The 21,911-nt window shown below is 42.8% G+C and overlaps 1 protein-coding gene across 1 annotated transcript in view; it reads right to left on the reverse strand.

Moving 5' to 3' along the window:
- The window catches only part of LOC140458174 (sorting and assembly machinery component 50 homolog), a 35,089-nt gene that overhangs the window by 4,245 nt on the left and 8,933 nt on the right, over window positions 1-21,911 (reverse strand). Inside the window, exons 4-12 of the mRNA XM_072552379.1 lie at window positions 20,934-21,021; window positions 20,270-20,376; window positions 20,054-20,184; window positions 16,002-16,089; window positions 15,203-15,331; window positions 11,708-11,779; window positions 3,462-3,548; window positions 3,103-3,173; window positions 1,443-1,510 (exon numbers count right to left, since the gene is read on the reverse strand). Of these exons, the coding sequence (XP_072408480.1) occupies window positions 1,443-1,510; window positions 3,103-3,173; window positions 3,462-3,548; window positions 11,708-11,779; window positions 15,203-15,331; window positions 16,002-16,089; window positions 20,054-20,184; window positions 20,270-20,376; window positions 20,934-21,021 (841 nt within the window). The remainder of the gene's footprint in view (window positions 1-1,442; window positions 1,511-3,102; window positions 3,174-3,461; window positions 3,549-11,707; window positions 11,780-15,202; window positions 15,332-16,001; window positions 16,090-20,053; window positions 20,185-20,269; window positions 20,377-20,933; window positions 21,022-21,911) is intronic.

Below are 21,911 nucleotides of genomic sequence, written 5' to 3' on the forward strand. Positions count from 1 at the left end.
TTCTAAGCAAGTAATCAGAAGATGAATGGAACATTGTTGGGATTGCAGTTATCAGGGAAGATTAAACAGTTGCAGAGACATTTTTCTTTAAAAAAAAAGATGAATGGGTTGGACAGGATAAACATGAAAAGATTGTTAGCACTTGGGAGGGAATCCAAAACTAGGGCTAGAAAACAACACGGAAATAAGGAGACAAATTTTCTAAGCCATTGGAACGTGGAAGTCAGTACCAAAGAAATTGATTGAGGCAAACAGCTTAAAATATTTTCATTGGGAAACTAGGCAAATGTGAGAAGAAAGAAATAAGGACATATTGAGGTGTGGTGTATTGAATAATAAGACTTGCTTGAAATATCAACATGATTATAGACTAGACGGACCAAATTATGTGTATCTAACCACATACCTTAGCTATCATTGAGCAAGCCTATTTTCACTGCCATAACGTCACTTGAATCCAACTCAGTCTATGCTCATCTGCAGCTGAAATCCTCATTCTCTTTTAAGTCTTATGCTCACCTGCCACGTCCCTCTCACTCTACTGTGTAAACATGACGCCAAAGGTTTGCTGATCATGTCTTTACTTTCACCAAGTCCCACTCTTCCATCAAGTTGCAAAGTTCAATTAAGCTCTGCTTAACCAGTGGTTTTCAAATTTCTCATGACTCCATTTCTCCCAACAATGTCCAAGATATTTGCAATCTGCTCATTTTAAATGCTTCACCACTTAGCCATGAGGCAGCTGCAGGCCAGTGGCTTCAGAACTCCCTCCCTAAATCACTCTGCTTCTCTTACCTCCTTTCTAACATTCTTAAAACCTGCCTCTTTTAAAGGTTTATGGTCATCTACCTCAATATCATCTATGAAGCTAGGTGAGAAAGCATGCTTTATAATGTTTTTGTGAATTGATATAATATAATGTCCCAAGGCAAAGATACAAAATAAGAAGCACACACAATAAATATTGTTGAAGAACGCCCTATTTCGGAGCTGTATATTCAATATAATTCTTCTTTGGCTTTCCTGAAATTTTTCATCTGCTATATTAAAGTCAGTGATATATTTTCTAGCCTCTTCCAGACAGTTCTGATATAGTACTTAACAAGAGTAGCGCAGCTCAACTAACACTTTACCATAAACCAACAATGACCAATTTTCAGCAAAGAGCTGGCACATCAGCCAATAATTCTAAACCCTCTTGAGCACAGGTAATTGTCACTACCTAAATGCAAAGCAGGGATTGAACTGGCAAGTCTACCTGCTGTTCAGCTCAGTACCACACTGAGCTATCAATCGAACAAGAAGTGAAACTTGATTTTGTCTTCAAACTGCAACAAGGTGGGGAATTCACATCACAAAAAATAGTTTTAGAACAGGTAATACTAAGAGCTTTTCTATTAACCTTTGTTAAACGTGTATATGTGTCTTCATGCATATCATACCTTCACTCTGTGGTCCAATACTGTACATGCTGAAGCCACGCACAGTTGTTGGCCCTCCAAGGTAAAATCTGAGTATCAAACAGATTTGGAAGAGTCAGTAATAAAACTAGCCAATCTGCACATCACATGCCATCGTTTTCACTGTCCTCACAGTGAAACATTTCACAATGGACATTGGTCCAAATGTCATTCTATATAAAAATAAACACATTTGGATTTAACAGTACCCCTCTTCATTCTTTAATAATGACATGATTTATACACCAATGGAATTTTATTGACCATCTTTAGATTCACAAAAGCCACCTGGGACAGGAAAAGATCTATCCAAACACTTATCCCTCATGTAGTACTTGTAGCCCTAATAAAACAAAAAGTCACCTTCCCACAAGAAAATATGAGGTGGGTCACATTCCTAATCTGGAATTTTTATATTAAAAGCCTATTCCCTCCTTGAACTCAACAGCTAAAAAAAAAAATCAAAATGCACTAATTCTTCTACTGGTCTTTTGTCTGTCACTTCTCACTTAACACTCCCCTCTACACCCTCCCACCACCCTATCTCCATTTCCTTCCCCAGAATTCCCCGCTTACCATTTCCTGCTGCCCACCCTGTTCCCTGCCAGTCACAGCACCTCCAGCTCCCTTACTCAATCCTTTCCCAAGATCCTTACAGCAACAGGGGGGGGAAGCAAGGGTTTGATTTTTTTTTCAAAAAAGACTGAGCATGCAGAGTTTAAAAGTGGAGGCAACAATATTTGGAGAATGCCCCAGTTTAGAAGTCGTGCAGAAACAAAAACAAAATGTTAGAACTCACTTTAAATGAGTAATATCTGTACTTTTGTTTCAAGTAGCTGATAAGTCTTTCCCTCCCACCCCAGTACTCAAAAAAACTAGACAGAGGTTGGGAACTTCATGGAAAATTGGGGAAAACATGTACTAGACACTTCTGTTGCAATGCATTAGCAATGTAATGTCCTACTGTGTGACAGTTGGTTTTAGTAATAGTCTTACCATTAAACATTAGACTTTGCCCTACTTATTCTTTAAATAGACAGTAAGTCAGAATATAATGTTCTAACTTGCAATTGACTGTCATAGCTCCTGAAAAGCAAGATCCACTATTGGCAATCCAAGTTATAATTCATGGATACAAGTACCCCAGAAGCAGCTTGACCAGGAAAAAGAAAAATGGTGAATATTCAACCCTTGATGAATCTAGACTTTCAGATGAGCCCTTAAAATCTCAACCATCTTACTTATGGGTGAGCAAGAAAACTACAAACAGTGTATTTGAAGTCCAATAATCCACAAATAAAAACGCAGGAAATAAAAGTTTGCATCAACTGTCTCCCTTCACACTACCAGATTAATTTCCCTCATCCAGTTTTCCTAAATAATACATTTAGCCCATTTTATGTGCAAATTAGTACAGGAAAATTCTGTTCTAGTGACAATTAAGATGAGGAATGTCCACACAGATGAATGAAATGAGTTGTGCCACCACAGCACCCAAGTGCTCGAGAAGATGGATTAAATGAGGTGTACCATGTCCTTATACTGTGTTCCACAATGCATTTTAGTTTCATTGTCTGTACTAGAACATTATCTAATAACCAGCACATAGCTACTTTCATTTACCACTGAAACAAACACTCACCTATCAGCAATAGAGGATGGCTTATCTCCCATGGGTACTAGAAGACCACCCCACAAGGAAGCTGAGAGAACCTAGTGATAAAACAAAAAGATAAATGCAGCACTACGTAAATACAAGGAACTATTCTTGATGTAAACACATCAACAAAGCATCATAACAACCATTCAATCTCGTCACATTGCAATGCTACAAGTCATTCTATGCACTTCTTCAGGAATGAAACTTGTATAGCATATCGCAAAGCTGCATTGTACAGGTTATAATCAACTCTACTACATGAAATCTTCTTCGAGATTTAACATTTCTAAGCTCATGAGTTGTATTATAATCAGAACTAGAATGAAATCATAAGCTCTTACACTATCCCATAAGAGGCTGGTATTGAGCTGCAGCTCAACATCCTCCTTCAAAAAGTTCACATCACCTCCAGTGTAACCCGCCAGCTCCTATTCAAAGGAAAGAAAACTGATGTAATAACAAGCATGCTTATGAACAGGCAACAATTATTCTGGCTTGCACTGCATGTAAAGTGCATAGACAAGACTAACAGCTTCATAAGTATAATGTTTGTTTTTTTTGGCAAATGATTTTCTCCAACTACTTTTAAACACCCAAGATAAATGAGGACTTTTTTTAATTGATAATGTTACAAGTGAAACAGATGAGAGATTTGCTCAGTTTCCTTGTTTGAACGGCCTGCATTGACTAGATCAAGCAATCTTAGAACTGAGAATTTCTGCCTGTAATGTGCAGCATTTTTCAATGCATCTAGAATAGCCTTTATTGTCACATATACTCAATGAGTATAGTGAAAAGTTTTTACGTCGCCAATTATAACGTCAACTTAGATACAGAAGTTCCTAGGCACAGTTTCTTTAGTTACAAGATTTAGGCAATACAGAAAATAGAATGTCCTGCATTACAGAAATAAAACTTCAATATAGCAGACCACACTGGCACTTAGCTTCTAGTCTGTACTAGGCCCTGACTCCATACTGTGCCAGAGACATGCCATGCTGGGAGGCATGGTTGCCACACCATGCCAAGAGGCCCCTAAAAGGAGGAGGCTGCTGCAGGAGGTCACCACACCATGCTGGGAGGCTCCTACAGGAGGAGGCCAGTGCGCCAGGCCAAGAGGCTGCTGCACGAGGTTGCCATGCCAACACCAGGAGGCCACTGTGGACGGTCACCAAACTGGCAGGCCACTGCACCAGAGGAGGCCAGGAGTCGTCGCTCGCTGGAGGCTGGGAGTTGTCGAGAAAGAAGAAAAAGAGAGGGGGAAAAGAATGAAGACAGAGGGGGAAAAGAAGAAGAAAAAGAGAGAGGAAATATTAACTCTCTTTCTCTCTGTACTCTGTCACCATCTTGAAATTAGCCACTAGGGCTTCAACAGCCACATTGGATGGGAGTTAGGAGCTGAGGTCTGAGCTGACTGATGGAATGAAGAGAAAAAAACATAACAGTGATTAGGTGACTAGATTAGTAACTCAGAGATAAAACTAAATCATGCTGGAAAACCTCAGCAATGTCTGTGGAGAGAAGAAGAGAGTTAACATTTTGAATCTGATATGGCAGTTCTTCAAAACTATAGTAACTTGGAGGCCTAGACCAACTATATGACCAAAGGGCTTATCAAGTTTAGATGACATGGGATCTGGGAGGGGAGAGCACAGCCACTTGGATAGAAAGTTGGTTTGAAGGTAGGATAGAGAGGGTTGTTTTTTTGAACTGGAGATCTGTGACCAGCAGAGCACCAAGAATAGGTGATGGGTCCACTGCTTTTCATCATTTATATAAATGATTTGCATGTGAATATAGGAGGCATGGTTAGTAAGTTTGCAGATGACACCAAAATAAGTGATTCAGTAGACTGCAAAGATTATCTCAGAGTACAATGGGACCTTGATCAGATGGGCCAATGAGCTGAGAAGTGGCAGGTGGAGTTTAATTTAGATAAATGTGAGGTGTTGCATTTTTGTAAGGCAAACCAGGGCAGGACTTATACAGTTAATGCTAGGGCTCTGGCACCTCCCCCACCCCCACTTCCTGGACCTCTCCATCTCCATTAATGATGACCGACTTGACACTGACATTTTTTATAAATCCACCGACTCCCACAGCTACCTGGATTACACCTCTTCCCACCCTGCCTCCTGCAATAATGCCATCCCGTAATCCCAATTCCTCCACCTCAGCCGTATCTGCTCCCAGGAGGACCAGTTCCACCAAAGAGCACACCAGACGGCCTCCTTCTTTAGAGATCGCAATTTCCCTTCCCTCGTGGTTGACAATGCCCTCCAACGCATCTCGTCCACATCCTGCACCTCCGCCCTCAAACCCCACCCCTCTAACCGTAACAAGGACAGAACCCCCCCGGTCCTCACTTCTGCACCCTACCAACCTTCGCATTAACAATATCATCCAAAGACATTTCCGCCACCTCCAAACGGACCCCGCCACCAGAGATATATTTCCCTCCCCCCCCCCCCTTTCTGCAAAGACCATTCCCCCCGTGACTACCTGGTCAGGTCCACACCCCCCAACAACTCAACCTCCCATTCTGGCACCTTCCCCTGCCACCACAGAAATTGCAAAACCTGCGCCCACACCTCCTCCCTCACTACCATCGAAGGCACCAAAGGAGCCTTCCACATCCAAAGTTTCACTTGCACATCCACCAATGTCATTTATTGTATCCGTTGCTCCCGATGCGGTCTCCTCTACGTTAGGGAGACTGGACACCTCCTCGCAGAGCGCTTCAGGGAACATCTCTGTGACACCTGCACCAATCAACCCCACCGCCCTGTGGCCCAACATTTCAACTCCCCCTCTCACTCTGTCGAGAACATGCAGGTCCTGGGCCTCCTCCGCCGCCGCTCCCTCACCACCTGACGCCTAAAAAAAAAATCGCCTCATCTTCCACATTGGAACACTTCAAACCCAGGGCATCAATGTGAACTTCACCAATTTCCTCATTTCCCCTCCCCCCCCCACCTTACCTCAGTTCCAATGTTTCAGCTCAGCACCATCCTCATGACCTGTCCTACCTGCTAATCTCCCTTCCCATCTATCCACTCCACCCTTTCCTTTGACATATCACCTACATCCCCACCCCCATTCACGTATTGTACTCTTTGCTACATTCTCTTCCTTTCCCCCCCCCACCCCTCCCCATTTATCTCTCCACCCTGGAGGCACTCTGTCTCTATTCCTGATGAAGGTCTTTTGCCCGAAATGTCGATTTTCCTGCTCCTCGGATGCTGACTGACCTGCAGTGCTTTTCCAGCACGACTCTGATCTAAACTCTGGGAAGTGTCCCAGGGATGCAGGTGCATAGTTCCTTAAAAGGTGAAGTCACAGGTAGACAGTGTGGTGAAGGCGACGTTTGGCACGCTTGTCTTTACTGGTAAGAACACAGACTATTGGAGTTGGGACTTCATGTTGCAGCTATACAGGAAACTAGTGAGGCCACTTCTAGAATATTGTGTACAATTCTGGTCACCCTTTTATAAGGATATTGTTAAACTGGAAAGGGTGCAGAGAAGATTTACAAGGATGCTGCCAGGTTCGGAGGGTTTGAGTTATAGCGAGAGGCTGAACAAGCTGGGGCTATTTTCCCTGGAATGTCGGAGGTTGAGGGGTCACTTTAGAGGTTTATAAAATAATTTATTCCTAGGGCGGAGGGGTCCAAAACTGGAGGGCGTAGATTTAAGGTGAGAGGGGAAAGATTTAAAAGGGATCCAAGGGATAACTTTTCCACGCAGAGTGATGTTTGTGTGGAATGAGCTGCCAGAGGATGTGGTGGAGGCTGGTACAATGGCAATATTTAAAAGGCATCTGGATGAGTATCAGAATAGGAAGGGTTTAAAGAGATATGGGCCAAAAGTTGGCAAATGGGACTAGGTCAGATTGGGATGTCTCGACAGTGCAGACGTGTTGGATCAAAGTTCTGTTTTCAATCAGATTTCGGTCATTCAACCCTTTCGAGCCTGCTCCACCATTTAATATGATAATGGTTGATCTGGTTGTGGTAACAACCCTACTTTCTTGTATGCCTCTCATTACCTTGATCTATCAAACAAAAAAAATGTAACTCTGCCTTGAATAAATTCACTGACACAGTATCCACTATGTATTGAAAACAAAAAGGGAATTCCACAGACAACCTTCAGAAAAAGATTGTCCTGGTCTCCATCTTAATCTTAGAATAGTCATAATCGTAAAATGTGTCATCATCCAATTCTGTTGTGCTTAATGTCAACTATTTGGGGTTGTCATTTACTCCTGGCCACTATTGGCATTTCTTTGGAACATCAGCAGAACCCCTCAGACCTTTTCTAGTGTCTGATCAAGCCACCATTCAGTGGAGCTGAGCTGATCCTGGTTAATGGCAGTAAGACCTTGGTGAAAAGGAGGACTGCAGATGCTGGAGATCAGAGTCTAAATTAGAGTGGTGCAGGTCAGGCAGCATCCCAAGAGCAGGAAAATCAATGTTTTGGGCAAAAGCCCTTCATTCCTGATGAAGGGCTTTTGCCCAAAACGTCGATTTTCCTGCAGTAAGACCTTGGCCTTGCTCTTCTTTTTCTTCCCCTTCCCCCGTGATGGTGGAAAATGCCATGGTTCATGGCAAATGGATCAGGGAAGATAAGTTACTGGGTTTTGTCTGAGCTGGAGGTCAAAGGGTAAATTGGAGGCTCCCTTTATTGTTTGACTGGCTGTGGGTCCCAATCTGTCAGAGGAGTATGGTGATGGGGCTATGGAACTTGCCTGTGGTGACTTCATAGCCCGATGGATCCTGGTAGAGAGCACACTGGGCTAGAGGTAGGTTTCTGGGCCTATTGGGTGGTGTTGGAACAGTAGAAGTGGCAAGGAGGGTAGAGGAGTCCCAGTAGAGAGTGCACCCTATTCAACCGACATTCCCTCAACCAGTGGTGGTGGCCGAGAGGGTAGAGAAGTCCCACCGGTAGAGAGCACACCTTGGTAGAAGGCTGCAACGGACAGGTCTGGGACAGTATTAAGGGCCATCGGGTGGAGAAGTCCCACTGGCTAAGGACACTTTACTGTTGGTGGTATCCAGGGGTACACAATCTGCGAGATGGCGGATCAGGATTTTAAAGAGTACACTGCAGGCTCCCTTGCTGAGAAATAAAAGACAGACTGACTAGTGCTGACAGAAAAGATGAGGAAAGGGGGTTGGGATCCATCCGAGACAGGAGTACAGCAGTGGAATGGGATTGACAAACAAAAACGAAATAAAACTTAAGAGATAGGGGTAATGTTAGTGTACCAACTAGCAGACCTAATTGAACAAGTAGGTGCCTCCACGAGCAGGTGGAGGAAAAACCAAGAACGAATTGAGGAGCTGTAGGATAGGATAAAGGAGCTAGAACAAAGATTAGAAAAAGTACAAGAGGAAAGGGAGACTGACTCTCTATCTTCCTACAAAACTGTACAGCAGGGACCAACTGCTTCCTCAGCAAAGCAGGAGGTGCAAGAATATAATCTAGTGCCAGTCTCTAGAGGGGGTACAGAGTCGCAGCCAAAAGCAAACTAAAAGCCCTTTATTCCGGTGAAAGGCAACAGATTATGGCCTCCCTGGGCAAGTTACAGCCCAAAAGCGTAAACGCGAGGTTCTGGGAAGAGTTAGACAGTATACGGGAAGGCCACCAACTACACTTGAGAGATATACACCAGCTGGTCTAGACAGCCTTCTCAGCAGACAAATGGAGACTGGTAGATGGCAGAACTGAAGACACAGCATACCAAGACTATGGGGGGGGGGGGGGGTGGACACAAGATGTTGCCCTTACAGGAGAGATACATGTCCAGCAGGCCCCCTTCGCCCATTTTAAGGGAGAGATCCAGCGGGTATTAGGAAGTGCTCCCATCAACTGGTGCAAAATGACGACCACTAAAAAGCTGAAAGGGGAAGGAGCCTCTGAGTATGTGGAACAATCATTTAGAGTAATACCAGCAGTGCTCAGGACAAGCAAACCCAGATCGTGGGGACCAGGCATTAGATTAGATTACTTACAGTGTGGAAACAGGCCCTTCGGCCCAACAAGTCCACACCGCCCCGCCGAAGCGCAACCCACCCATACCCCTACATCTACCCCTTACCTAACACTACGGACAATTTAGCATGGCCAATTCACCTGACCTGCACATCTTTGGACTGTGGGAGGAAACCAGAGCAAACCCACGCAGACACGGGGAGAACGTGCAAACTCCACACAGTCAGTCGCCTGAGGCGGGAATTGAACCCGGGTCTCTGGCGCTGTGAGGCAGCAGTGCTAACCACTGTGCCACCGTGCCGCCCACAGGCTTTCATTCAGGCTTTTAGAGATGGGCTCTCTAGCACCCATCAATCCATCCTGAAAAAGGGAATGATAATGTCCCAAAATTATGATGACCTGGTAGAGTGGGCTAGTGGGGTTCAGGAGGCTGACGCTCCCGCAATAAAAACAAAATCCGACAGAGCAAACTACCAGAATGGAGGCAAAGGCAGAACCAAACTATCCTGCCATAACTGTGGCGGACAGGGACACTTTGCCAGAGACTGTAGGGCCCCACAGGCAGGTAATAAGACAAGGAACAGCATAAAATACTGCAGCCACTGTATGCAGCAGGGCATACAGAGGCAGTGTGCTGGGAAAAACATGGGGGAACCCCCAAACAACACCTGGAACACTGTGGAATGCCAGGACTCCAGAGATCCACAGAGCTGACAATCAGCTGCCCTCACTCATAATAGTTAGGGATACAGGATATAACCCAACCGAAGGAATTCTGGATACACGGGAATCACACAATTGCGGAGACATCGATAGGGATAAAGATAAGGGTAGGGTAAAGGATATCCCCCCCAGACACAGCCGAGGAGACCCTCTTCACGGATGGGTCACGGAAATATATAGCTGGGTCACCCTGCACAGGATGGGCCATGGTAAACAATAAACTCGAGACCATTATGTCAGGAAGTCAGTCCGCAAAAGTAGCAGAGATAGTAGCGCTAACCAAAGCACTTGAGCTGTCAAAGGTGAGAATTGTGAACATTTACGCAGACAGCCAATATGCCTTCGGAGTTATACATGACTACATAGTTACATGGGGGAGAAGACAGTTCACCACAGCTGGGGTAACCCCCATTAAATACCAGTTAAGAATCCAAGCACTGCGGAGCACCAGCAAACTACCAAAAAAAGCTGCAGTAATAAAAATCAAAGCGCACCAAAAGGAGCCAGGGTAAGATAGTCCAGGCTGACTGAAATTTAAAGGGAACCAAGCTGCAGACAGAGCAGCCCAGCCCTTCGAGCAGGAAACCATTGACAAGGTTCCAATAGCAACAATAGACCTAGTGGAAGATGCTACTCACATACAGTACCTGCAGGAGGACACCCCGCATGCAGAGAGGCAGAGATGGGGAATGCAGGGAGCACGGTGTCTGGAGACAAGCGGACAAGGTGGTAGCACTAGCATGCAAACAAAACACTTTGCTCGAGCTGTACCACATAAAGGCAGGGAAGTTATGATAGCAAGTCTAGGGAGAGTGGTGGTGGAAGGGAACGAGAAGAGATATAGTCAAACACTGCCGCGGGTGCGTGGTTGGTGCACAGCACAACCCAGGTAGACAAAAGGCCTACCTCTATGTGTGAGTTGTGTGGTCTGTGGGAGATCTCAGAAGTCACCTCGACCACAAAGGGGGCAGTGAAGTGGGAGTTGACACTGGGCATGCTGACACAGAGCACACAGACACAAGATGGCTGCTGAGCCATTACATTAATGCAGCAAAGCACACACAGATACTGCCTGAGACTAACAGGATACCAGCACAACAAACAAAGCATAGATGATTAGTTTAAGGCAGGTAGGGGAAAGAATACACACCAGTAACATCTACTGCCCGCCGAAGTGTCTGAGTCAAGCCACCACCTTCAATAGAAATGTTAACTACCCAAGACTGCTTGTATACAAGTGTTAAAACTTCAGATCTGCAGTAATGGAAAATTATCTTCCTTCTCAGGGAGAATGATCACGACCACTGAAACTAACAATGATTTTGTAATGTTTTCTGCAAACAAACCATGCTGTACAAAGACTCGTTACTTGAACTATTGTACCACAAAATGTATAAAATATCATGACATGCTCGGAGGCTAGAGGAGACTCGCAGCTGACAGCCGTGCTGACGAATATATCTCTCTCTCCCCCGGAGCTCCGGTTTCTTTGTACAATAAACTGTCGTTGAATCCCGATTCCGACTCAGAGACTAGTGATTTTCTCCACAACAGTACTGTACTAAACAGCATTAAAATAACTGTCATGATGCTAAATAAGATTTTTGGTTTTAATAACCGAACAACATTAAATTAATTCCCTCAATTAATTTAAGTGCTCTACTGTTCCTCAAAATCAAATAATTCAGTGAACCTTTTTCATGAAGCAGATTAAATTTTGATTCTGGCACAATGTTTGTAGTTTCCACAATAAAAATTGAACCACAATTTTTCTGTCACCCCAAAAATGACCTGCTTCACATTGACAAAAGCTGAAAGTTTTGCTTTGGTGCTTATAATACATTCATTTGTCAGTACTTCTGCTTTACCTGGTTGATTTTCAGCAAAGCTCCACGTTTGGGGAGGATCGCTGAATTTCGTGTGTCAACAGTCATGGTATGCTGTGAAAAAAAATAATAATACTGATCAGTATTCCAAAAGTAACAAAATTCCCAGAACACACAACTAATGTCAATGCATTTCCAATATGCCTTTGCAAAAAAAAATTATAGTGAACTTTATCAATTAGAAGTCCAATTAATAGGAACTGCAGCTATATAGACTTGTCATTCAATTCATTGCTATTTGTGATGATGATGACTGGACAAGATGGCTGTTTTATTTTATCCACAAGTCATTGCCCTTCCAAGTAATGAAGTGTTAAGTGCTTGAAGATGTTTTGATAACAAAGCATGACACTATGGTTCATTTGATCATTGATTTGGTTTGAGCTAAAGTTCACATAATCACAAAAATCCAATTCAGAAAAGGTTGTACTATAAACAAATAGTTTTATTAAAAATCTTCAGAAGCACTAGCTGTATTCTATTTATTGTTCCTCTGTAGAATTAACCCTGAATAGTTTACACATAGTTATTCTGCTGAAATTCAGATATTCCTGTCAAAACTATGTCCATGGATGAATCTGTAGGAATTAAAGCACACAGCCAATTTAGAGGTCTAATTCACTGGACTGTATTCTATGCATTAGTTTTATCACTGGTTTAAATTCTGCTAACTATGTTAGGCTGGCACAATGGCTCAGTGGTTAGCACTGTTGCCTCAAAGCACCAGGGACCCAGGTTCGATTTCAGCCTTGGGTGACTGTCTGTATGAAGTTTGCACATTCTCTCATCTGGGCATTCCAGTTTCCCCCCATAGCCCAAAGATGTGCAGGTTAGGTGGATTGGCCACGCTAATTTGCCCCATAGAGTCCAGGGTTATGCAGGCGAGGTGGGTGGCTGTGGTAAAAGTGGGGTTGCAAGGATAGAGGGCGTGTGATGCTCTTTGGAGACTCTTTGGGCCAAGTGGCCTCTATCTGCACTATTGGGTTTCTATCAATTCATTTTATTCAAGTATCCTGAAAGCCATTTCTTCGAACTAATTTTGAAATTTTTTTATGAGATTGAGGTTAGAGCTCAGTATTTACTGGGGGATTTGAGGGGGTGGGGAGAAGAAAGGGAGGTGGAAAAAAGCATGTATTTTTTTCAACACAAAAGGATGGAAACAAGCACAACAAAGAAATGTTTGCAAAACTTTGTGTCAGTGGGATAAATGAATTTCGGGATCTAGATTAGAATAGTGCTGGAAAAGCACAGCAAATCAGGCAGCATCCGAGGAGCAGTAAAATCGATGTTTCGGGCAAAAGCCCTTCATCAGGAATACAGGCAGACAGCCTTAAGGGTGGAGAGATAAAGGAGAGGAGGGTGGGGGTGGGGAAAAAGTAGCATAGAGTACAATAGGTTAGTGGGGGAGGGGATGAAGGTGATAGGTCAGGGGGGAGGGTGGAGTGGATAGGTGGAAAAGAAGCTAGGCAGGTAGGACAAGTCATGGGGACACTGCTGAGCAGGAAGTTTGGAACTGGGGTGAGGTGAAATGAGGAAACTGTTGAAGTCCACATTGATGCCCTGGGGTTGAAGTGTTCCGAGGCGGAAGATGAGGCGTTCTTCCTTCAGGCGTCTGGTGGTGAGGGACCGGCGGTGAAGGAGGCCCAGGACCTCCATGTCCTCGGCAGAGTGGGAGGGGGAAGTTGAAATGTTGGGCCACGGGGCGGTGTGGTTGATTGGTGCGGGTGTCCCAGAGATGTTCCCTAAAGTCCTCTGCTAGGAGGCGTCCAGTCTCCCCAATGTAGAGGAGACCGCATCGGGAGCAACAGATATAATAAATGACATTGATGGATGTGCAGTTAAAACTTTGATGGACGTGAAAGGCTCCTTTGAGCCTTGGATGGAGGTGAGGGAGGTGGTGTGGGTACAGGTTTTGCAATTACAAACCTACCAACTCCCACAGCTACCTGGATTACACCTCTTCCCACCCTACCTCCTGCAAAAATGCCATCCCGTACTCCCAATTCCTCCGCCTCTGCTGTATCTGCTCCCAGGAGGACCTGTTCCACCACAGGACACACCAGATGGCCTCCTTCTTTAGAGACCGCAATTTCCCTTCCCACGTGGTTAAAGATGCCCTCCAATGCATCTCGTCCACATCCCTCAACTCCGCCCTCAGACCCCACCCCTCCAACCGTAACAAGCACAGAATGCCCCTGGTACTCACCTTCCACCCTACCAACCTTTGCATAATCCAAATCATCCGCTGACATTTCCGCCACCTCCAAACGGACCCCACCACCAGGGATATATTTCCCTCCCCATCCCTTTCTGCCTTCCGCAAAGACCGTTCCCTCCGTGACTACCTGGTCAGGTCCACACCCCCCTAAAACCCACCCTCCCATCCTGGCACCTTCCCCTGCCACTGCAGGAATTGCAAAACCTGCGCCCACACCTCCTCCCTCACCTCCGTCCAAGGCCCCAAAGGAGCCTTCCACATCCAAAGTTTTACCTGCACATCCACCAATATCATTTATTGTATCCGTTGCTCCCGATGCGGTTGCCTCTACATTGGGGAGACTGGACGCCTCCTAGCAGAGTGCTTTAGGGAACATCTCCGGGATACCCGCACCAATCAACCACACCGCCCTGTGGCCCAACATTTCAAATCCCCCTCCCACTCTGCCGAGGACATGGAGGTCCTGGGCCTCCATCACCGCCGCTCCCTCACCACCAGATGCCTGGAGGAATAACGCCTCATCTTTCGCCTCGGAACACTTCAACCCCAGGGTATCAATGTGGACTTCAACAGTTTCCTCATTTCCCCTTCCCCCACCTCACCTCAGTTCCAAACTTCCAGCACATCACTGTTCCCATGACTTGTCCTACCTGCCTAGCTTCTTTTCCACCTATCCACTCCACCCTCCCCCCTGACCTATCACCTTCATCCCCTCCCCCACTCACCTATTGTACCCTACGCTACTTTTTCCCCACCCCCACCCACCTCTCATTTATCTCTCCATCTTTCAGGCTCTCTGCCTGTATTCCTGATGAAGTGCTTTTGCCCGAAACGTTGATTTTATTGCTCCTCGGATGCTGCCTGAACCGCTGTGCTTTTCCAGACCATTCTAATCTAGACTCTGGTTTCCAGCATCTACAGTGATTGAAATTCATTTAGGTAAAAACAATCAGGCTTGGACTGCCACTATTACAATTTCAGCAAATGAGATAGCTGGACTTCAAAGTCACAGGGGATATACCCGTTTCAGAAGGTACTGACTGCTTTATTGTTTGACAAAAATAAAATGCGGTATTGTATCGTAAAAAGCCAAAGCTGGGTACTACCAACATGAATGCAAAATAATTGTTAATATGCAGCAGAAAAATCAAGATTACAAAGTGGGAAGTCATCTTTAAGTTTAAGCATTTTAAATCTGTAAATGAGGCTGATTAACCTCCTTAAGAGCCACAACACAATTGCAGTAATTGAAGCTTTACCGAAATCGAAGATTTGAGAGAATGTCCGCTTTCTTCCCGAACAGAAAAAGATGCTGTGCGAGACAATGAGCTCAACTCCCTCCAAACTCCCTCCCATTTCAGAGCGTGATGTGTTTTCCAGATTGGAAACTGCAATGAGAAGAGAGATCTTTCCATCAGTACCTGAAGAATATTACTTTACAGTTGTAAAGCAAAAATAATTATTCTGCATTGCCCTGGTTCTAAAAAATACTCTCAGCGCAAATAGTTTCTCTATATAAATGTTCTGAACGATACATGTTCAATATTGCAGATATCTATTGTTCAGAAAATAACTGTTCAAACCTAATGCACAAATAAATCAATCAGTTTATAAGTCTCTGTCACCTGCTACAGTATACAGAAAATAAGCGCAATACTTTCTTTTGTTTACGAAAAGAATCGGTCGTGATAATTCAATAGGAAAAGCTTCCCATTGGCATAGAGATACGGTACTATGAAACAGCTCTTGAAAGTAGCCTCTACTTCAAAATACAGGCTTATGATTGTGATTGAATTTACACGAATATTCTCTGTACTTTCCACACCAAGATGTTTGTATTTAAATATTGTACTGCAGAACCTCTAATCTCAAAATTGAAACTTATTCCATCTCTCCACCACTCCCTCTCGTACCATCAAGCATGCTAACACAATCATATTGATGCTGATAAAAATCTATTTACCAACAGAAATTATACATCATGCATCATTACAAATAAACAGCATCCCTCAGATTATAAATTAAAACAATTAAATAAAAAAAGTACTTCACACATACATTGTATTCAGTTGAAACGCCTCTATCAGTTTCACGAAGCGAGCTCCAAGGAAATTGTCCAGTTACCTTATACAAATTGACAGAAAAACTGAGGAAAAAGATATAGACATACTTAAATTGATGAGCATGTTTTTGTTTATATCACAAAAAATTTGCTTTGTTTTGATACAAATACTGCAGTTTCATTACCTTCAAACTGATATTTTTTCCGATCTGAATTATATAGTTCACCTCAGCAAGCAGGGAACAGTACCTCATTAAATCACAGGAAATCTCCAAATCCCTCAGCTCAATTCTTATCTTGTACAAAGCACTATCACCGTGAATTTTATTACTTGCAGGCCTAAACGGATGTGAGTGTATTTATGATTTCTTAAAAACACCAAAAGTGATAATACAACTTTGCATGCATTGAAGCAAATGGACAACTAGTTAACTAATTATTATAGCAAAAAGTACAAAGAATTATTTATTTCCAAATGAACAGATGCTGAATTTGTCTGCACAGAAATGGTCAAAGCATTAGATTTCTTTATTTTTGTAAAAAGGGTCTAATTCTAACTGACTTTATTCCTAGATGAGAAAAAGCAATTGGAGCTAAATTTGCAGACAACACAAAGACGGTTTGGAAAGTATGTGTGACAACATCTTAAAATTGCATATCGATGCAGATAGCTTGAATCAGTATGCAAAAATCTGGCAGATGGAATATAATGGGGGAAAAAAATGAAGAATTTGTTTACATTGGCAGGAAAAAGCAGAGTGTCACCTAAACTGAGAATGTCTACAGAATTCAAAGGTGCAGGGGGACCAATGAATGGTGTCCAATTGCAGAATCACATCTAATGTTTGACACTATTGGAATTACAAATGGATCTTGATTAAATGGGTCAAAAGACTGAAAAATAGCAAATGGAGTTCAATCTGGATAAATGTGAGAAATTATATTTTGGTACAACAAACAAGGGTAGGGCTTATAGTAGAACACAAGTAATTTGGGGTGCAGGTACATAATTCTTTAAAGTTTGCATCACATATAGACAGGATGGTTAAAAAAGACATTGGCTCACTTGCTTCATTGCTCAGTCCTCTGAGTATAGGAATTGGGAAAGTCATGTTAAGGTTGTACTGGATACTGGTGAGGTCTCATCTGGAACACTGTGTCCAGTTCTGCTGACCCAGTTATAGGAAGGATATTATTAAGTTGGAGAAGATTCAGAAGAGATTTATCAGGATGTTGCCAGATATAGATGGTTTGAGTTATAAAAAAAAGCCGGATAGACTGAGACCTTCTTTTTAATGGCTTGTACGAGATTGAGAGGCAACCTTATCGAAGTTTATAAAATAATGAGGGATTTAAATAGAGCTAATGGCAGTTGTCTCTTCAAGACTAGGAGGCACATTTTTAAGATGAGAGGACAGATTTAAAAAGACCCAAGGGGCAAATGTTTTACACGGAGGGCGGTTCGCATGTGGAATGAACGTCCTGAGGAAGTGGTGGACGTGAGTTTATTTACAATATTTAAAAGACATTTGGATGGATACATGAATAGGAAAGGTTTGGAGGGATACGGGTCAGGAGCCAGTAGGTGGGACTAGTTATTTTGGGATTATGTTCAGCCTGGACTGGTTGGACCGAAGGGTCTGTTTCCATGATTAGTCTATGACTATTGATAGGATTTATGCAAGCAAGCATGGCTGGTTTGATATCACCAATAACTTGCTTGTTCCAAACAGCTGAAGGATATGCTTTTTGAGATGATCTGCTGGTCTTTGGGATGTACATCCTACATACCAAGCATCAACACTCACTAGATACTCTGGATAGTGAGAAGAATTTCACTTTTTATGTTTGTCAGTTGGGCTGTCAGTTTGACACGTTTACTTGATGCTACATATATTAGATTAGATTAGATTAGATTAGATTACTTACAGTGTGGAAACAGGCCCTTCGGCCCAACAAGTCCACACCGCCCCGCCGAAGCGTAACCCACCCATACCCCTACATCTACATCTACCCCTTACCTAACACTACGGGCAATTTAGCATGGCCAATTCACCTGACCTGCACATCTTTGGACTGTGGGAGGAAACCGGAGCACCCGGAGGAAACCCACGCAGACACGGGGAGAACGTGCAAACTCCACACAGTCAGTCGCCTGAGGCGGGAATTGAACCCGGGTCTCTGGCGCTGTGAGGCAGCAGTGCTAACCACTGTACCACCGTGCCGCCCACATATTAATACACAAGAACCTGTTCACTGCAGACAGAAAGAACATGTACATGTATATATAAACTCAACAAAATAAGTGACAGCTACTTGCTGGTTCATTTGTTAGAACAATGCCTTGTCCAATCAGTTTCTGGATTAGTGGTGCTGGAAGAGCACAGCAGTTCAGGCAGCATCCAAGTAGCTTCGAAATCGACGTTTCGGGCAAAAGCCCTTCATCAGGTTTCCAGCATCTGCAGTCATTGTTTTTACCTCGTTGATTTTAACCCTACTGCGAATCCTCTTGCAAGGATGCCTGCCTTGAAGAAGTTTTCCTCCTCTCTCTACAAGAATCTCAGGGAGTCCCTCTCCCACTGCAACTCCCAGGTCATTTCCTCTGCCCTGAAGCTCTTCAACCATGTCGTGAGCTTTATTCCTGATGAAGGGCTTTTGCCCGAAACGTCGATTTCGAAGCTACTTGGATGCTGCCTGAACTGCTGTGCTCTTCCAGCACCACTAATTCGGAATCTGGTTTCCAGCATCTGCAGTCATTGATTTTACCTTGTCCAATCAGTGTCAACCTGGCTGGTTTGAAATATGAAAACAATGCATGGCAGTTAACTGTCAATCATTATTAATAGGTGCATTCTTCATGACAATGTCTCCACTAAAATCCTATCACCAATCAGCCCTCTCCTATCACACAACTTAAGGTTGGTTTTCCCCCAAATTGATCTAAAGAGTGCCAGATGAAAATCTTCAACAAAGTGTCTTTATTAGCAATATGCAGTCATAATAGTTAATTTTCTTGCCAGACAGATACACTGGGAGTACCGAACATTAATTACACTATTAACAAGATACTTAAGGCTTGACTTAACTTTCTGTGGCAACTTGACTTCATACAAGAACTTCATGTCACTCAACACATTTAAGTAAAAAAAGTTAAACCATGAGATCCTGCTTTTGCAAAGCTGATACACAGCTATACCCACTCCTTACAGCAACCTGTCAACTTACACGTTTAATTGTGTACCTAACCCTGGCAGAAGTGGTGTAGCATTTGCATTAAAATAATGACAAGCACCATCAGCCTACAAATTAGACAAATCACCATCACAAATTAGACAAATATTTGCACTTCCCTAATCCTTGCCCAAGAGATATGGAGCTTGATGAGAGAGGTGAAGATTGCATTTCTGTGTAGTATTTATCAAAAACCCAAATTATTCTTGTGAAGCACAAAATGAAATGTTCATCGCCTTTGGAAAACATTCACAGATTAATAGTTATTATTTGAAAAATAATTTGAGTACTATGTGCAGTTCTAGAATTCACATTATGGGAGTGATGCTTCTGTACTGGACAGCATACAAAGGAGACTGAGATAAGTAAAATTATTAGGAGCATAGATAGGGTAGACAGTAAGGACCCTTTCTTTTTGCAGGAAGGATCAATAACAAGGGTGACATACATTTAAGGTACAGGACAGTAAATTAGAGGGGAAGTAAATGAAAGAAAGACCTACCCAGAGGGTGGTGGGAATCTGGAACTCACTGCTTCCAAGAATGGTAAAGGCAGAAACCCTCATAACATTTAAGAAATATTTAGTTGTGCACTTTAATATTAAGGCATACAAGACTATAGGGCAAGTGCTGAATAACTTGGTGCTTGATTTAGACCCAGGCAGTCTCAATGGCCCAAACGGTCTTTTCTTGTGCTGTGGACCTCTACACATCTAATGATTTTGTGGAGACATCAGACATGGCACAAACGTGCAACCAGATCATAACTTCCTACTGATCTTTTTCATATGGTGGAAAAGCATGGACGAAGTGCTTACTTTTTGTCAAAGTTACCGGGCTGTGGTTTAAAGTATGAGAGGCCATAAGAGGTCTCTTTTGTTCCATAGGAGAATTGGAAAGTTATTTTTTCTGCTCGACCGAATAGATTGGGCAGCTTTAGACCCAAAACCTATATGGAAAAAGAAAAGAGAAGTTGTAAAATGAAATTGCAGCTGTATTCTTTACAACTAATGCAATTATAAAAACTATCTTACCATACTTCCTTCATTATTGCCAACCATAGTGTTGTAGCTCCCAGTCAATCGTCTCATTTCCTTTACTTCAAAAATCACATCCAATCCTTCAGCCAATGCCTCCTCACCTTTAATATCAACAAAATGTATCAAACGTAAACAAACATCAGAAAGCTCTGCAGCACCATTGGTCAACGCACAAAACAGGTCAAAGCAAAATATGTTTAACACAGAGCTTCTGAGCTCAAACAACCACTTTAACTTCACTGGGAGGGAAGGAACACATTCTCCACAAGTAGTTGCACAGCTTATTAAGGATTTGTAGCGGTAAGAGTGGAAATAAGTTATTTGCTTCACTTTTATGATATGTATCGAAGACAATGTAGTAGCCAGATACAGGGGTTACTGGGCCCAGTATAGAACGTTAATGTGTCTGAAATACTGAATAAATGATACAGGTGAAAGACAGGGTTGTTTTGATCACCAGATGTTTTACTAATCTAATCACAGATTGTTTTGAAAAAAAAAAGCAAAGGCTGAATTGGAGGGGTGGCAAAAACAAAAGAAAAATATTTAAAAGGAGACACCCTTCATAGACTTCTCAGGAATACTATTAAACTGCACTCAACTATGCCAGGAACTGCTAGGTGGTAGAAGGTTAGAGTATGTACATCTTGAAAATTACCCTGGGCAGTATCAATAAGGACTTCTACATTTCTGAAAATTCCCAGGCGAAGTAAGCGTTCACGAGCTTCATGGGACTTCTTCATCACCTTTTTAGAAAAGAAAGGAAAAAAATTAATATTTCATCAAACTTTGCAATGAAACAGCTCTTATAGTGACAAAAGTATTAGCAAAGTATTAAATTTAAATTTTATAGTGCTCCTTGCTAAACACAGCCTTGCTAAGTTTTGCTTCTACCTGGCAAACATTGCATGGATTAATTTAAGGGGAAAAGTTTTAATTGTATGACAAAAGTAATGTTTGAGGAGGATACATACTGCTGTCAAGAAAGCGTAGATTCAAAAAAACTGTTTTGTCCAAGTGATTGTTTAAAAAGCAGAATAATAGTAAAGTCGATTCCATCACTTAATAACCAATAAAGTTAATAATAGTGGAACAAACAAACAGCAAACAGAGGTCAATCTCACTTATCAGTTCAAATTTAAGCTATTGTACTGAATTGGGTTGATTCTGTTCCCCTTGACCTTGAAAATCTCTTGCTGGCTTATTACGGGTGACAACACTGCACAGTGCATGAAGCACAGGCATTCCCCAACTCAGAACATACACTATGACATTGGCCTGAAACCTTAACTCAGTATTTTGTATTTTTTTAAAAAAGTCTCAAGACCAGACCTCACAACCATCATATTCTCTATAATATTTAACCAAAATCTTTGAATATTCTTCTACTCAACACATAGTTTATGGGTGTGCAGCACACTGAAAATGGTTCTATCTAGCAGACTGGACACAACAGATAGGGCAAAACTGCGCCTGCTTGGAAAAGGAATGGGAATAACACGACATAAATTTAAAGTGACCTGTAAAAGAAGAAGAGGTGATGAGAAAAAATACCTTTTCAGTGAGCGAATTGTTAGGATATGGAATGTACAGTCTGGAATTGTGATGAAGGCAGGTTCAATAGAGGCCTTGCAAA

This window comes from Chiloscyllium punctatum, chromosome 32 (genome assembly GCF_047496795.1).
Source record: "Chiloscyllium punctatum isolate Juve2018m chromosome 32, sChiPun1.3, whole genome shotgun sequence".
NCBI classification, from domain to species: domain Eukaryota; kingdom Metazoa; phylum Chordata; class Chondrichthyes; order Orectolobiformes; family Hemiscylliidae; genus Chiloscyllium; species Chiloscyllium punctatum.